Below are 15,238 nucleotides of genomic sequence, written 5' to 3' on the forward strand. Positions count from 1 at the left end.
AATAATCTGGCTGCCACAAAGAGCTGTAGAGATTGTACTTGCCTTCAATCTGCTCCAGCTTGTAGATATTCTCACTTAACTGTGCATAAATAAACATAGTATACTGACCTCTACCCTTCCCCTTCCTCCTTCATCCTCCTGATCTTTAAGGATTTATTCTACTTTATATACTTTATATATTATGCATATTATAACATATTTATATTGTATACATTTAATTTATATATATGATTTATCATTTTATAAATTTGTAATATACCTACTATCTTCAGCCACAGCTCTAAAACAAAAAAGGCTTGTTTTTCCATAAAATAATCTCTTCATTCTTTATCAGTTACAGAATAAGATGATTTTTGTATCAGTTTCTTTACACTATTGTGGTAACAATCCACAAAGTAACATATACAAAAAAGCATTTATTTTGCTGTATATCTCTAGTCACTCATAGCAAGAAATGACAGCAGACAGCAGGTAAAGGGACTGGAGCAGGAAGCTGAGATTTCACATTATCAGCCAAAACACAAAGCAGAGAGTGTACAGGAAGTAGGGCGTGGCCTTCAACTCTCAATGCCACCCTAGTGATTTACCTCCTGTACTCAGGATACAAGCCCAACCCTTCCCCAGCAGAACTACTAACTGGAAACCAAATATGTAAATACCTGCACCTAGAAGGGACTTTTCTCATCCAAACAACTACAACTTGATTTTGTTTAAAATGTGTACCTTCAAGTTTATTAAATTATAGCAAAATGTCATATGCAGGCATCTTGCACATTCAAAGGATAAATCTAAAAAATGTGGCACATTTTAATGTGTTGAATTTTAATGAGGCACAACCAGAATGCATATTTTGAGCTATCAATACGCCCAGCAATGAAGTGTAATTCAACACTGTAATTTAAACACTTCCTTTGGGATAGGAAAGTTTCAAATCTATTTGTAGATGTGTGGGAAACACACACTTCCCTTGATTGAGTTAAAAGAGAAAATGCTGTTCGTTAGTGAAGGCATTTTTAAAGTTCTGCATGGAGGTTTCCATACAAGTCTTCCCTGGGAAAAATCTTAAGCACTACACCAACCCTCAGAAAATATTATCAGTCAATATTTTTATAATGAGTCAAAATAACTTTTGAGGCCCTTAAGGATAAGCTAAGGTTTATCTCATGATTAGAAGAAAGTGAAATGAGCATTCTGTTCATGACTTTGCGCAGGGCAGTAGAAAACTCATTACAGCTTAGCTTTCATTTCTCCATTACTCTCGAACTTAGGACTTCTGTGCACATCTGTGCAATCGTTTTCCTTCTCTATGAGTTTCGTCTCTGCAAGTTCAGTGTCTGGAGAGTCAGTGTCCTCAGGTAATTGGAACGTCCTCATAAGTCTTAGGAGGAAGACTGCAGGGAGATAGCTCGATCCTGTTAGTGCAGCAGGCAGGCCAAAGAAAAGGTACCTATTGAACAGAACTCATCAGCATTAAATCTTAATGTGTTCAGCGAAAGCTAAGTTTGCATATTCTTACAGATCATTTATTCCTCTAAAGCAATCTGATGATTATTTTCTCCATGTCCTTTATATGATCTGGTTTGGTGAGTTATTAATTCTGTTTGTTAAAATGTTGAAATTTTTCCATCATAAAATTTTAATGTATTTTCTTCATTTGGGTGATGGCTAGTTTTCATTGTCAACTTGACTGGAATTTTATGTCATTATTGAAATTCATCTTTGGGTGTGTCTCTGAGGATATTTTTAGAAAAATTCAGATGACAGTGGATTTCCACCGTGAATGTGACCACCATCCTCTGGTCTTCTAGAACTTAGAGCTTCCTGAAAAAGCAGGCAAGATGACCTCACACTGCACCACCATGACTCCTCTGCCATCATTGCCTGTTCTCTTATATACTGAGTCTATAAAACCCTATGTCAGGTTAAGGGAACTTTTCTGTTTTGTTTACTCAAAGTTTGATCACACATGCATAAAACATTGCCGAGAAAACTTTTCATGTTTTCTTTTCTTTCCAGCTTCTGTATGCTATGTTAAACAAATAGGTTTTATGATATTGAAATCCCTGAGTATCTAAAATTAGTAATCTTAGTCATTTTTATATGTGAGTAGATTTAATTTTCTCAATTTGCATGCTTAATTTAGCATGTATAGTAACCAACTTATCTGATAATTTTAAATTTACTTCTAACTGTGTATATGTATATGTCTTTATGTGGGTGTCTGGTCATGATTCCTGGATATCTGAATTGGACTAAGAGGGTTTTATGATCTGCCCAATATGGGTTGTAGGAATTGAACTCATGTTCTCTGCAAGAACATTAAGAGCTCTTAACTCCAGAGCCATTCTTTAGCCCCACATTATTTTCATTTGTTGAACGTGTTCAGTTAAAGCGTGAAGACTACACAAACTTCCAGAAATAGATTAGTGAATTTTCCCTTTCATCCTGCTTAAAATATTTTGCAGAATAACTTATATTCATTTATAAGCCTATTTTCTTTGCAAATTGGATAAAAATATCTTAATATGTTTTGATAATAGGTATTTTTAAAAATATCTCTATTTATAAATAACTATGAAAGTATTCCTCCATATTCTCAACATATTTATGTAAAATCTGGTGTGGTGAATAGTGTTGTCACCTTAATACAATCTAGAATCCCTGTGAAGGAAATTCCAGAAAAATGTTTGTGTGGATAATGTTGGCCTGTGAACATGTTCATGGGTCATTATTTTGATGACATTAATAGAAATGAGAAAACCCAAACTACAGTGGGTGTCACTATTCTTTAGGCAGAAAATCTCATAAGTGTAGAGAAAATGATCATGTGTATTTCTATAGAAGGAAAGTATTAGTGCAGTGTATAGATGCTTAAGTAGATGCTTAAGACTTCAGATATAAGAATTTAGAAATACAATTAAAATTTTCTCTAGATGGAGAATAGATTAACAAATACTTTAGTTTATTTTCCTGACATTGTGATAAAAGATCCTGAAAAAAAAAATCAGTTTAAGAAAGCAGGGATAACTCTCTCATGCATCTGGGTTAGAGTCTACCATTGTGGGGCTGTCAAGGCAGCTGGAACTTTAACCCATACAAATATGCTGACAGTAGTTGAGTCCTTCCACCTCACTGTTTATTTAGGTATCCCAGACCAGGAATGGGATCTCAGACACCTCAACCATACAACCCTGTAGGAAGGGAAATGGCCAGCACTTTCTCTCGCAGGTATCTTAAGTATAGTGCTCATCCAGAAACATAGCATGTATGAGAATACCTGGAAATAGGCAAAATTCCATCTAGCTGAGAAGTTTTAGGAACAAAGAGAAGCACAGTGCAGTCTGTGTCAAACAAAGTTTCTCCTTTTATTTCCTTGGACCTGCTGGCCTAGAGGGCTAGCAAGTAAACACCATAGTCTAGCTAACGATCAGACTGTCATGAAGCCTTTGGGTGAGATAGCAGGGAACCCACAGGGGGTGGGATAGCAGGGAACCCACAGTTCTTCCCTTTAGTGTTAGTGACAGCTGTCTATACAGCACTGAGAATGGTGTGAAAACATGTAGGTGAGGGCTCTAAGTCAAAGCAGCAGCATGAAGCCACGCCCAACTGGATATAGCCTGATCTCAGGATCTCTCTGGTCTCCTGCTTGTTGAGGGTAACATATCCAGTAATTTCTATGTGTAGAAACATCTTTGTGACACTCTCTGTGGGTTTGTACCACTAACCCTCTACTGAACCGAGTTGCATCTGCAAGGTAGCTAACCACTAAGTGCAGTGGGGACCCTCTGAGTTTTCTAGAGAGAAGCAGCTGACAAATGTGGGTGGGTAGGGGGTTGGGAGTAAAGGGTATGGGGGACTTTTGGGATAGCATTTAAAATGTAAAATAAGAAAATACCTAATTAAAAAAATTAATAAAAAAATCAGAAATTAAGTCATTAAACAAAGTTTGCATTAAGTTTCATAATGTTTTAAGTTTTAAGTAAACAGCTTAAGATAACAATCAGTAAGACTAGGATGCTGTAGTATTTTTTTAAGATCATTTTATTTTATGTGTATGGGCATTGTGTGTATATGCATCATCTGTATGCAGTGCCTTTGGCATTGGAATTACAGATGACTATCAGTATACTCTTTTTAAGCTGAAAAGGTACTAAAAATTTTGAGGAGTCTTTTCTAGCCTGACTGCAAGAGTAAGAGTTCTGTGAACTTTCCAGCAGCTCAAATACCGGAATACATTCTCCCCAAATGAGATGAGATTCTGTTATCTGATCACTGAAGAAGGAAAGAGTCCTTCCTCTCTGTCCATAAAAAAAGGGGGTGGTAGGAGTTAAAAGATTTTGTTCCCACCTATAACACCATTGTCCTATGCCTCTGACTGTATCTTGCTGTCTTTTTTTTTTTTTTTTTTAAATCTCTGGTATTCTGTCATGCCAGATCACCTCAAGATGTAGCTCTTCCCAACTCCTTAGGGCCTCTTGGCAGACACCTTGCATTCACACACACACACACACACACACACACACACACACACACACACACACACACACACCACATATATATTCTTTGAAAAAATGGAAAATATTAAAACATATAAACAATAAACTTATAGTGTCCATACCCATTCTGAAAATGAAGTCAAGGTAATACTATTACTGAAGAACATGTTAAATGGGAACAGAGACATTTTATGCACCATTAAATTAGATCTCAAAGTTATCTTTACCTGAAACTATTTATATCATATATCCTGCATGCGGCTTTCTCACCACATTTCAGAGTTCCCCAATGTAAACAGGCTCTGTCTATCAAAGCTCCAAAGTAAATAGGTGCTGGAATGCCAGCTGCAAGGAAAAGAGAAAGAAAAACAGCTCATTGGCAGGAAGAAAGAACAGAGAGAGATGTGCTTATTTTTATTTGGAAGTACTTCAATTTCTCTACTAAAAAATCAATATAATAAATAGTGAATCAAATGCTCTAAATTTACTTTTAGGAATTATAAGTCAATGTAAATTTTCTAGATCAAAACAAATACAAACTATCTATAATTTATGAAGAAAATATTCATTGATACTTCATACTCATGAACCTCATGAATTTTCTGAAACATCTTGTGTCTTGTGATGGTTTGCTATCAGTCTAACTAGAACAACCATTTCCTTCTTATTTTATTTTTGAATCTACTAAAAGACAAAAGGTGTAATTAATTGAAGCAAGTTACTTAAGAACAAATGAAGTATTTTGTTCATCTTTATAGTTACTTCATTCTCAGCCTCATTGCAAGTAGCCAGCTCTAAACAGAAGGGTTTGTAAGCTGAAGTTCAGGTAAAGTGGGCAGAGCACACTTATGCTACTGATGCTACAAGGTCATGGGTCAGTCTGGATGGGGAGAGTTGTGATGTCACAGATACAGAGACAAATTATCATTCATTGCTCATCTGCGTGCCTGGCCTTATTCTCCATCTGAATATTGTATGACGTAGTTTGGATTGTATTGTTTTAACTGGCCCCTAACATATACCCACATAGACACTAAGAATGCCAAGAGATACCATCTGAGCCTACAGCACAGAATTCCACGCTTGCTGTAAACAACCTACCTGTTGTCATCACAGATATATTCGCCATGAACCTTGCTCATGCATTTCTTTGTTCTCTAACTACTAACACCACCAACTATCACTATCTGGGGACAGAACATTTGGATGACCCAAATCTATGATCCTATGTGTCTTGCTGACTCTCGTTTGATTTAAGAATGACCCATCTAATCCCTTTAACATAAGAGGTGTGTTTGGGTTGACAATAAATTTGCTAATTTTTTTTGTTGTTGTTCAGAGAAAATTGATTGGTTTACTAAATATTTAATATCGGTCTGATGTGTTTAGAAAATTCTTCATACCAAATATTTTTGTGCAAAATGTATGTAATCCAACTCCAAGTGACTTCTCTTCAGGCTTCATACACCTGAAAAATATATGCATACAAACATACACAATATATACAAGCATACATAAAGGTACATCATGCTAATCCATGTCTGCCTTAGCATCCTCTTAATGACAGTGGTAGTTCATGATTCTAACGTGCAAGCTATCGATACAGCTCTACCTCTTATATGCTCACACAGAGGGAGGAGAAGGACTTCTAAAAGCTACCCTCTGATCTCCACATACCTAAATCAGGGCTGAACCCTTTAAAAGTTAGATATTGTTTGCCAACCTAGATGAATCGTTTTCTGGTTGCCACAGGAATCAGCATGCTATATCCACTATCACAAACCCAAACCTGTGAAAATACAAACCAAAGAAATATTTGTTTTCTTAAGTTGTTTCCCAGGCTATTTAACACATTGATAAAAAAGATAATCATGTTATATGAAAAAAATCTAAATATTGTGAAGGTGGTCTCACAGACAAACATAGAAAGAATTCATCATATAAGCTACAACATTAAAAGTGTTATATGAAGCCGGGCGTGGTGGCACATGCCTTTAATCCCAGCACTCGGGAGGCAGAGGCAGGCGGATTTCTGAGTTCGAGGCCAGCCTGGTCTACAAAGTGAGTTCCAGGACAGCCAGAGCTATACAGAGAAACCCGGTCTCAAAAAAAAAAAAAGTGTTATATGGAGTAATAAATGTAGACATTTATCTTTCTTGTACTACCTGCAGAAATAGATGGGATTACTTTGAGTATTACTTTGATAATTATATACAAAAGGGGTCCTATATATCATCCAGAATAAAAACTGAAAATATGCCAGGCAATGGTGGCACACGCCTTTAATCCCAGCACTTGGGAGGCAGAAGTAGGTGGATTTATGAGTTTGAGGTCAGTCTGGTCTACAGAGTGAATTCCAGGACAGCCGGAGCTACACAGAAAAACCCTGTCTCAAAACAAACAAACAAACAAACAAACCAAAACAAAAACAAACAAACAAACAAACAACAAAAAAAAACCTTCTGAAAATATTCTTATAAATTAGGAATATGGAAGCCCTATTAAAATGTGTAAGAAAAGCATAATATATTCAACTATTGGTATTTCATTTGGCAGCAGCAATTCCATGAAAGATTTCAAGAAAATCGAACAGACTAGAAGAGCAATGATAGCATGCAAATAGTAGCATTACATCATCTAACATCTATATCATAATCATCAAATTCAGCACAAATAAGGAAAGAAATAAAAAAAAAAAGTAAGTGCAGTACATCATGAAATCACACATTAGGGTTCAGTGTGTAAAGTTTCTTGCCACTTAGCTTGACAACTGTGTTCAATACCTGGAACCCACGTAATGGATAGATACAAAATTTTATGAGATGTCTTGTCATTTTAACATGCATGTCATTGTATGCAAACACACACATACACACACACATGTGTACATACACACACTCACATAAGAAACATTTATGCTAATCACACAAAGTATTTTAAATAATCATAATTTAAGCACCAATAAGACATGTTTTTAACACCCAGTGGAAACATTAGGAAGTAAGATAGTTGTGAATGTGAGTGAGGGATAGAATTGTGAACAGCCATTCAGTAGATCTGAAAACATCACTCAGAGTATGTTTAGAGATTATAACAGGAGATTTCAGTTGTTCATATGCCCTTCACCTGTGACCCACCTCCTCTGTGAGGAAAAGTCATCCTTATCAACTGAGCATGCAGCTTTGCAACTGAGGCACCGGGAGGAGGGAGGGAGGAAGGAGACACCACTTAGCCCCCTCAGCTGAATCTGGCTGGAAGGTGATGGGGTGTCAGATGTCACAGACAAACTTCCCTCACTTGTAGCAATAAGTTTTAAGCCTTATTCACTAGCAATATTTGATTCCTTTTTTTTTGCCATGAACCTATGAACCAAAACAAGGCATATACCACATCTCTGTTGATAGGAATTAAGAATATAACATCTTAGACTGGAAAATGAATATATAAGGTCATGCTTATTTTAGTGAGCTGTATGTTGGGTTGAAACAGGGAGTGAAAGTAAGATAGGGGAAAAAGAGAAGAAGTGGGGGAATGACAGTATAGGGGGTCAGAGGAGAGGAGAGGAGAGGAGAGGAGAGGAGAGGAGAGGAGAGGAGAGGAGAGGAGAGGAGAGGAGAGGAGAGGAGAGGAGAGGAGAGAAGAGAAGAGAAGAGAAGAGAAGAGAAGAGAAGAGAAGAGAAGAGAAGAGAAGAGAAGAGAAGAGAAGAGAAGTGATGGATGAACAGGAGGGAATCAATGGAGAAAGGGGAAAGGGTTTTGGAAAAAGGAGGGGAGGAGAAAGGGTTGGAAATGGAAAGAAGGGAGAAGTGAGAACCTTGGTCCAGTGTATAAGAACAAAATACTACAAATTACACAGCTCAACTGTTCTTCTGAATTCCAGCAAGAAAGGAAAGGAGGGGCTGAAGTGTTTCACATTGTTAGTGGGGGTCAAGTTTGCTGGACTGAAAAGAACAACTGCTAAAAAATCAAGCAAAATAAAACAACTATGAAACTCATCTCTGCTGCAAATTCCTTACTTTATGTTAGAGAGTTGAATATTGAACAGTCGTTCATGTACCTTCTTGTTAGAGAGTACCTGTTATTTATTGCATCCCCACCTCATTTTTTTAAGTGCACAATTTTATTTTATTTTTCCCACATTTTTATTAGATATTTTCTTCATTTACATTTCAAATGCTATCACAAAAGTCCCCTAAACCACCCCCTACACCCGCCCTGCTCCCCTACCCACCCACTCCTGCTTCTTGGCCCTGGCGTTCCCCTGTACTGGGACATATAAAGTTTGCCTAGACCAAGGGGCCTCTCTTCCCAATGGTGGCCAATTAGACCATCTTCTGCTACATATGCAGCTAGAGACAGGAGCTCTGGGGGTACTGATTAGTTTATATTGTTGTTCCACCGATAGGGTTGCAGACCCCTTCAGCTCTTGGGTACTTTCTCTACTCCTATATTGGGGGCCTTGTGTTCCATCCTATAGATGACTGTGAGCATCCACTTCTGTATTTTCCAGGCACTGGCAAAGCCTCACAGGAACAGCTATATCAGGGTCCCTTCAGCAAAATCTTGCTGGCGTATGCCATAGTGTCCGTGTTTGGTGGCTGATTATGGGATGGACCCCCGGGTGGAGCAGTCTCTAGATGGTCCATCCTTTTGTCTTAGCTCCAACTCCTTCCATGGATATTTTATTTCGTATTCTAGCAAGGAATGAAGTATCCACACATTGGTCTTCCTTCTTCTTGATTTTCTTGTGTTTTGGAAGTTGCATCTTGGATATTCTGATTTTCTGGGCTAATATCCACTTATCAACGAGTGCATATCAAGGGGTTTCTTTTGTAATTGGGTTACCTTACTCAGGATGATGTCCTCCAGATACGCCCATTTGCCCAAGAACTTCATAAATTCATTGTTTTTAAAATCTGAGTAGTACTCCATCGTGTAAACGTACCACATTTTCTGTATCCATTCCTCTGTTGAGGGGCATCTGGGTTCTTTCCAGCTTCTGGCTATTATAAACAAGGCTGCTATGAACATAGTGGAGCATGTGTCCTTACTACCAGTTGGAACATCTTCTGGGTATATGCCCAAGAGAGGTATTGCTGGATCTTCTGGTAGTACTATGTCCAGTTTTCTGAGGAACCGCCAGACTGATTTCCAGAGTGGTTGTACCAGCTTGCAATCCCACCAGCAATGGAGGAGTGTTTCTCTTTCTCCAAAACCTCACCAGCATCTGCTGTCACCTGAATTTTTGATCTTAGCCATTCTGACTGGTGTAAGGTGGAATCTCAAGGTTGTTTTGATTTGCACTTCTCTGATGATTATGGATGTTGAACATTTTTTCAGGTGCTTCTCAGCCCTTTGCTATTCCTCAGTTGAGAATTCTTTGTTTAGCTCTCTACCCCATTTTTTAATGAGGTTATTTGAATTTCTGGAGTTCAGCTTCTTGAGCTCTTTGTATATATTGGATAATAGTCCCCTATCAGATTTAGGATTGGTAAAATTCTTTCACAATATGTTGGTGGCCTTTTTGTCTTATTGACAGTACCTTTTGTCCTACAGAAGCTTTGCAATTTTATGAGGTCCCATTTGCCGATTCTTGATCTTACATCACAGGCTATTGCTGTTCTGTTTAGGAATTTTTCCGCTGTGCCCATATCTTCGAGGCTTTCCCCCACATTCTTCTGTATAAATTTCAGTGTCTCTGGTTTTATGTGGAGATCTTTGATCCACTTAGACTTGAGCTTTGTACAAGGAGATAAGAATGGATCAATTCTCATTCTTCTACATGATAATTGCCAGTTGTGCCAGCACCATTTGTTGAAAATGCTTTTTTCCACTGGATGGTTTTAGCTCCTTTGTCAAAGATCAAGTGACCATAGGTGTGTGGGTTCATTTCTGAGTCTTCAATTCTATTCCATTGATCTACCTGTCTGTCGCTGTACCAGTACAATGCAGTTTTTATCACAATTGCTCTGTAGTACAGCGTGAGGCCAGGCATGGTGATTTCACCAGAGGTTTTTTTATTATTAATAGTTCTTGCTATCCTAGAGCTTTGTTATTCCAGATTAATTTGCAAATTGCCCTTTCTAACTCAGTGAAGAATTCACTTGGACTTTTGATGGGGATTGCATTGAATCTTTACATTGCTTTTGGCAGGATAGCCATTTTTACTATATTAATCCTGCCAATCCATTAACAATTAACATGGGAGATCTTTCCATCTTCTTAGATCTTCTATTTCTTTCTTCAGAGACTTGAAGTTCTTGTCATACAGATCTTTTACTTCCTTAGTTTGAGTCACACCAAAGTATTTTATATTATTTGTGACTATTGTGAAGGGTGTTGATTCCCTAATTTCTTTCTCATGCTGTTTATCTTTTGTGTAGAGAAAGGCCACTGATTTGTTTGACTTAATTTTATATCCAGCTACTTCAGTGAAGCTGTTTATCAGGTTTAGGATTTCTCTGATGGATTTTTTAGGGTCAGCTATATATACTATCATATCATCTGCAAACAGTGATATTTTGACTTCTTCCTTTCCAATTTGTATCCCCCTGATCTCTTTTTGTTGTCGAATTGCTCTGGCTAGGACTTCAAGTACTATATTGAACAGGCAGGGAGAAAGTGGGCAGCCTTGTCTAGTCCTGATTTTAGTGGGATTGCTTCAAGTTTCTCTCCATTTACTTTGATGTTGGCTACTGGTTTGCTGTATAATGCTTTTATCATGTTTAGGTATGGGCCTTGAATTCCTGATCTTTCCATGACTTTTAACATGAAGGGGTGTTGGAGTTTGTCAAATGCTTTCTCAGCATCTAACGAGAAGATCATGTGATTTTTTTTGTTTTTGAGTTTGTTTATATAGTGGATTGCATTGATGTATTTTTGTACATTAAACCATTGTCTCTGGGATGAAGCCTACTTGGTCATGATGGATGATTGTTTTGATGTGTTCTTGGATTTGGTTTGTGAGGATTTTATCGAGTATTTTTGCATCTATATTCATAAGGCATATTGTTCTGAAGTTCTCTCTTTTTTGTTGGATCTTTGAGTGGTTTATGTATCAGAGTAATTGTGGCTTCATAGAATGAATTGGGTAGAGTACCTTCCATTTCTATTTTGTGGAATAGTTTGAGTAGAGTTGAAATTAGGTTTACTTTGAAAGTCTGATAGAACTCTGCACTAAACCCATCTGGTCCTGGGCTTCTTTTGGTTGGGAGACTATTAATGACTGCTTCTATTTATGTAGGGGAGATGGGACTGTTAAGATCTTTAATCTGATCCTGATTTAACTTTGGTAAGTGGTATCTCTCTAGAAAGTTGTCCATTTCATCCAGGTTTTCCTGTTTTGTTGAGTATAGTCTTTTGTTGTACAATCTGATGATGTTTTGGATTTCTTCAGGATCTGTTGTTATGTCTCCCTTTTCATTTCTGATTTTGTTAATTAGAATACTGTCCCTGTGCCCTCAAATTAGTCTGGCTAAGGGTTTATCTATCTTGTTGATTTTCTCAAAGAACCAACTCTTGATTTGGTTGATTCTTTGAATAGTTCTTTTTATTTCTACTTGCTTGATTTCAGCCCTAAGTTTGATTATTTCCTGACATCTACTTCTCTTGGGTGAATTTGCTTCCTTTTGTTCTGACAGCTTCTAGGTATGCTGTCAGACTGCTAGTGTATGCTCTCTCTAGTTTCTTTTTGGAGGCACTCAGGGCTATGAGTTTTCCTCTTAGGAATGCTTTCATTGTGTCCCATGAGTTTGGGTATGTTGTGACTTTATTTTCATTAAACTCTAAAACGTCTTTAATTTCTTTCTTTATTTCTTCCTTGACCAAGGTATCATTGAGGAGAGTGTTGTTCAGTTTCCACATGAATGTTGGGTTTCTATTATTTATGTTGTTATTGAAGATCTGCCTTAGTCCGTGGTGAACTGATAGGATGCATGGGATAATTTCAATATTTTTGAATATGTTGAGGCCTGTTTTGAGGACCAATTATATGGTAAATTTTGGAGGAGGTACCATGAGGTGCTGAGAAGAAGGCATATCCTTTAGTTTTAGGATAAAATGTTCTGTAGATATCTGTTTAATCCATTTGTTTCATAACTTCTGTTAGTTTCACTGTGTGTCTGTTTAATTTCTGTTTCCAGGATCCTTCCATTGGTGTGAGTGGGATGTTGAAGTCTCCCACTATTATTGTATGTGGTACAATGTGTGCTTTTAGCTTTACTAAAGTTTCTTTAATGAATGTGGCTGCCCTTGCATTTGAAGCATAGATAGATCTTGGTAGATTTTACCTTTGATGTGTATGAAGTGCCCCTCCTTGTCTTTTTAACAACTTTGGGTTGAAAGTCAATTTTATTTCATATTAGAATCGCTACTCAAGCTTGTTTTTTCGGATCATTTGCTTGGAAAATTGCTTTCCAGTCTTTTACTCTGAGGTAGTATCTGTCTTTATCCCTGAGGTGGGTTTCCTGTAAGCAGTAAAATGTTGGGTCCTGTCTGTGTAGCCAGTTTATTAGTCTATATCTTTTTATTGGGGAATTGAGCCCAATGATGTTAAGAGAAATCAAAGAAAAATATTGGTGTTTCCTGTCTTTTTGTTGTTAAAATTGGGAATCTGTTCTTCTGGTTGTCTGCTTTTAGTTTCGTTAAAGGATTACTTTCTTGCTTTTTCTAAGGTATAGTTTCCATCTTTGTGTTGGTGTTTTTCTTTGTTATCCTCTGAAGGGATGGATTAGTTTAAAGATACTGTGTGAATTTGGCTTTGTCATGGAATACTTTGGTTTCTCCATCTATGGTAATTAAGAGTTTGGCTGGGTATAGTAGCCTGGGCTGGCATTTCTGTTCTCTTAGTGTCTGTATAACATCTGTCCAGGATCTTGTGGCTTTCATAGTCTCTGGTGAGAAGTCTGGAGTAATTTTAATAGGCCTGCCTTTATATGTTACTTGACCTTTTTCCCTTACTACTTTTAATATTCTGTCTCTATTTAGTGCATGTGTTGTTCTGCTTATTATGTGTCAGGAGGAATTTTTTTCCTGGTCCAGTATTTGGAGTTCTGTAGGTTTCTTGTATATTCATGGGCATCTCTGTCTTTAGATATGGGAAGTTTTCTTCTATAATTTTGTTGAAGGCATTTGCTGGCCCTTTAAGTTGAAAATCTTTATTCTCATCTACTCCTATTATCCGTAGGTTTGGTCTTCTCATTGTGTCCTGTATTTCCTGGATGTTTTGAGTTAGGATCTTTTTGCATTATGCATTTTGATTATTGTGTCCATGTTCTCTATGGAATCTTCTGCACCTGAGATTCTCTCTTCCATCTCTTGTATTCTGTTGCTGATGCTCACATCTGTGGTTTCTGATTTTTTTTCCCTATGATTTCTATCTCCAGAGTTGTCTCCCTTTGCGTTTTCTTCATATTGTTCTTACTTCCATTTATAGATCTTGGATGGTTTTGTTCAATTTTGTTGCCTGTTTGGTTGTGTTTTCCTGTAACTCTTTAAGGGATTTTTGTGTTTCTTCTACCTGCTTAGTAGTGTTTGTCTGTAGTTCTTTAAGGACTTCTACCTGTTTAGCAGTGTTTTCCTGTAATTCCTTGAGGAATTTTTATGCTTCCTCTTTAAGGGCTTCTACCTGTTTAACAGTGTTCACCTGTATTTCTTTAAGTGAGTTATTAATGCCCTTCTTAAAATCTTCTACCACCATCATGAGATATGATTTTAAATCTGCGTCTAGCTTTTCAGGTGTGTTGGGGTATCCAGGACTTGTGGTGGGCGTACTGGGTTCTGATGATGCCCAGTGTTCTTAGTTTCTGGTAGTAAGATTCTTACATTTGCCTTTCGCCATCTGGAAATTTCTGGTTTTAATGTTCAAGCTGTCTCTGGTTGGAGCTTGATCCTCCTGTGATTCTTTTAGCCTCTGTCAGCACTCCTGGGAGTCTAACTCTCTCTTGAATTCCATGGTCAGAGCACTCTCTGCAGGCAAGCTTTCCTCTTTCAGGGCAGGTGTCCACCAGTCTGGAGCTCTGATCCACCTCCTGAGTTCTGGGGTCAGAACTCTCCTTGTAGGCTGACTCTTCTCTGGCAAGGAATGTGCCCAGGTGTCTGCATCTCAGCTCTGCCTCCTGGCTGAGGATGAAGGCCCAATGGGACCCTGACCAAGAAGCTCTGTTGCTTCTATAGGCCACGTGCTCTCAGGTGATCAGGAGGTCCTGGGTGTGCTAGGGGTCCTGCGGTGTGGAGAGTCCTCTGGTGCCCTAGATGCCCTCAGCTGGGTTCATGCAGAAGATGGCGGGGCTGGCCCTGACCTGAATGGATCCCATTCTCTGGTCAGGCGGGGTTCCTTTGTCCCTGTTCCTGCTGGTACAAGACCAACTGCAATTCTTTGGAGTTGATATTGTGTTCTACTCACCCATAATCCTGAGGTGATCCCGAGATCCTGCAGAGTGGAGAGCATGCTGGAGCCCTTAGCAGTCTCCACTGGGCTCAGAAGGAAGATGGCGGGCATGGCCCCAACTGGAACAGATCCCCCCCCCATTTTTTAAAATATAGATTGAGGGTAGGATGTACAGGGAGCCTCCTTCCTGTTACCCAGTGTCACTCTCTGCCAGTTAGTTAGCTGAGCCATAGGAAGTGAGCACGAGGCAACTACTCTCACATTCCAAAACAAGACATCCATTCATTTATCCTTAATAAAGGGAGAAAATAGGAGAGGGAAGGAAGGAAAATTCCAGAAAACTTTGAATTATTAG

The 15,238-nt window shown here is 38.2% G+C and overlaps 1 protein-coding gene across 1 annotated transcript in view; it reads right to left on the reverse strand.

Annotated features, from left to right (window-relative positions):
• Nucleotides 1-401: 401 nt before the first annotated feature.
• Nucleotides 402-15,238, reverse strand: part of Gm5724 (predicted gene 5724) — a 70,424-nt gene continuing 55,587 nt past the window's right edge. The window contains exons 14-16 of the mRNA NM_001378682.1: nucleotides 5,900-5,964; nucleotides 4,724-4,841; nucleotides 402-1,447 (exon numbers count right to left, since the gene is read on the reverse strand). Of these exons, the coding sequence (NP_001365611.1) occupies nucleotides 1,228-1,447; nucleotides 4,724-4,841; nucleotides 5,900-5,964 (403 nt within the window). The 3' untranslated portion in view covers nucleotides 402-1,227. The remainder of the gene's footprint in view (nucleotides 1,448-4,723; nucleotides 4,842-5,899; nucleotides 5,965-15,238) is intronic.

This window comes from Mus musculus, chromosome 6, assembly GCF_000001635.26.
Source record: "Mus musculus strain C57BL/6J chromosome 6, GRCm38.p6 C57BL/6J".
Lineage (NCBI taxonomy): Eukaryota > Metazoa > Chordata > Mammalia > Rodentia > Muridae > Mus > Mus musculus.